A 1,552-nucleotide genomic window follows, 5' to 3' on the forward strand; every position below is an offset into this window, starting at 1 on the left:
ACAGAGGCATAAAGTAAAAAATAAAGGTCTCCCCGTTCACCAAGAACACCTCTCTCTAAAGACGGCCACTGTGTGAATAATGAGGTGTTCATCTTTCCACATTTTTTAGTCACTACAACATTCTCTGAACATGAAGGCACAGTTGAATTAAATAAAACATGAACGGTTTTTAAATAGTCGTGTAATGGTTTCTTTGCATCTTTACTACCATCTCCAGCTTCTGCTCCAACAAAAAATAAGAAAATAAAAATACTCCAGCACTTTTTCCATAGAAAAGATGTTAGGTTTTACACATATAAAGAAATCACGGACTGGCCAGTTAGCTCAGTTGGTTAGAGCACAGTGTTATAACACCAGGGTCAACGGTTCAGATCTGGGTACCAGCCAGCTGCCAAAAAAAGACATCAGTGCTACATTCAACTATTTTTTTTTTAAAGTTGTTCAAAGTCTTAAATAGCCTTGTCTATACATATCTTAGCAACGATAATAGAGAATGGAATTATAATTCAACCACAGACTCTAAAACAAAAACTAAACTCCAAGAAGGGAGATAAAAATCTCACTTTCCTGGCAGTTCCAGGAAACTTCAGAGAATGAATAGTCGCTTAAAAAATACAGTCCTTGTGCACTCCAACACACCTAAGAGACAGAGGAACTGGCCCACCCTGCAGAAGTTTCCTCAGAATCTAGTCTCAAATCTGAGATCACAGCACATTCCTTTGAGGAAGCTGTGGGCCCCGGCAGGTTTCTTCTGGCCTGGGAGTATGTGCGGTGATCACAGGAGCAAGGAGGATGAGTTGGCCCAGCACGGTTTTGACCACAGTTTGGAACTACCAGTTTTGAGCCAGCCTATGGCACAAAAGGAATCTGTGTTGTCGTTGCTAAGAAACTGGCCAGAATTTGGTCAAATTGCAAATACAGCTTTTCCATAACCCTCCAGTCCCTCCTATGCCAATAAACAGCTTCAGATTTGTGAGGAGGCTGACAGCCTGCATTACTTTTATATAAAACTGACAGAAAGTATTTTTATTTTTGAGAAGAAAATTCTAGTCCTTCAACACTATGCACATAAGATCTTCCAGTATTTCAAAAATATGCACATAACAATAATAAATCAAATCTCTTACCTTTGGCTGGCCCCTGAGTGCCCAAAAGAGATGTCATCATTGACATGAAGAGAAGCGTTAAAAAAAAGAAAAAGGAATTTAGTTTAGAAAACTCTTTTTGAAGGCTAAAATGATAATAAACATTATGTAAATTTGCAATAAGGATACAAAATGTTACCTTTGAACTTCAAGGACAAATTAATGACTATTAACTAGGAGGGCGGGGTGCTAACTATAGAAAACTAAGCATGTCTCTCTGGTAGGAGAAAGACCATCGGAGAATTGGATCATTTCAAGAGTCCCAATAGTTCTGCCTTGTGCATTTTGCTTACCCTTGTATGTGTCTTACAAATATATTTTTTAAAATCTTTACTTTTATCATCATATTTCATTTCTAAGTAATCTCTGCTTTGATAAAGCAGCAGCTTATTCTCTTATCAGTACAG

General features: G+C 37.8%; 1 protein-coding gene across 1 annotated transcript in view; it reads right to left on the reverse strand.

Annotated features, from left to right (window-relative positions):
• The window catches only part of KIF13B (kinesin family member 13B), a 160,856-nt gene that overhangs the window by 112,277 nt on the left and 47,027 nt on the right, over positions 1-1,552 (reverse strand). The window contains exon 4 of the mRNA XM_008573609.1: positions 1,128-1,140. Coding sequence (XP_008571831.1) covers positions 1,128-1,140 — 13 coding nt within the window. The remainder of the gene's footprint in view (positions 1-1,127; positions 1,141-1,552) is intronic.

This window comes from Galeopterus variegatus, unplaced genomic scaffold (genome assembly GCF_000696425.1).
Source record: "Galeopterus variegatus unplaced genomic scaffold, G_variegatus-3.0.2 Scaffold939, whole genome shotgun sequence".
Classification (NCBI taxonomy): domain Eukaryota; kingdom Metazoa; phylum Chordata; class Mammalia; order Dermoptera; family Cynocephalidae; genus Galeopterus; species Galeopterus variegatus.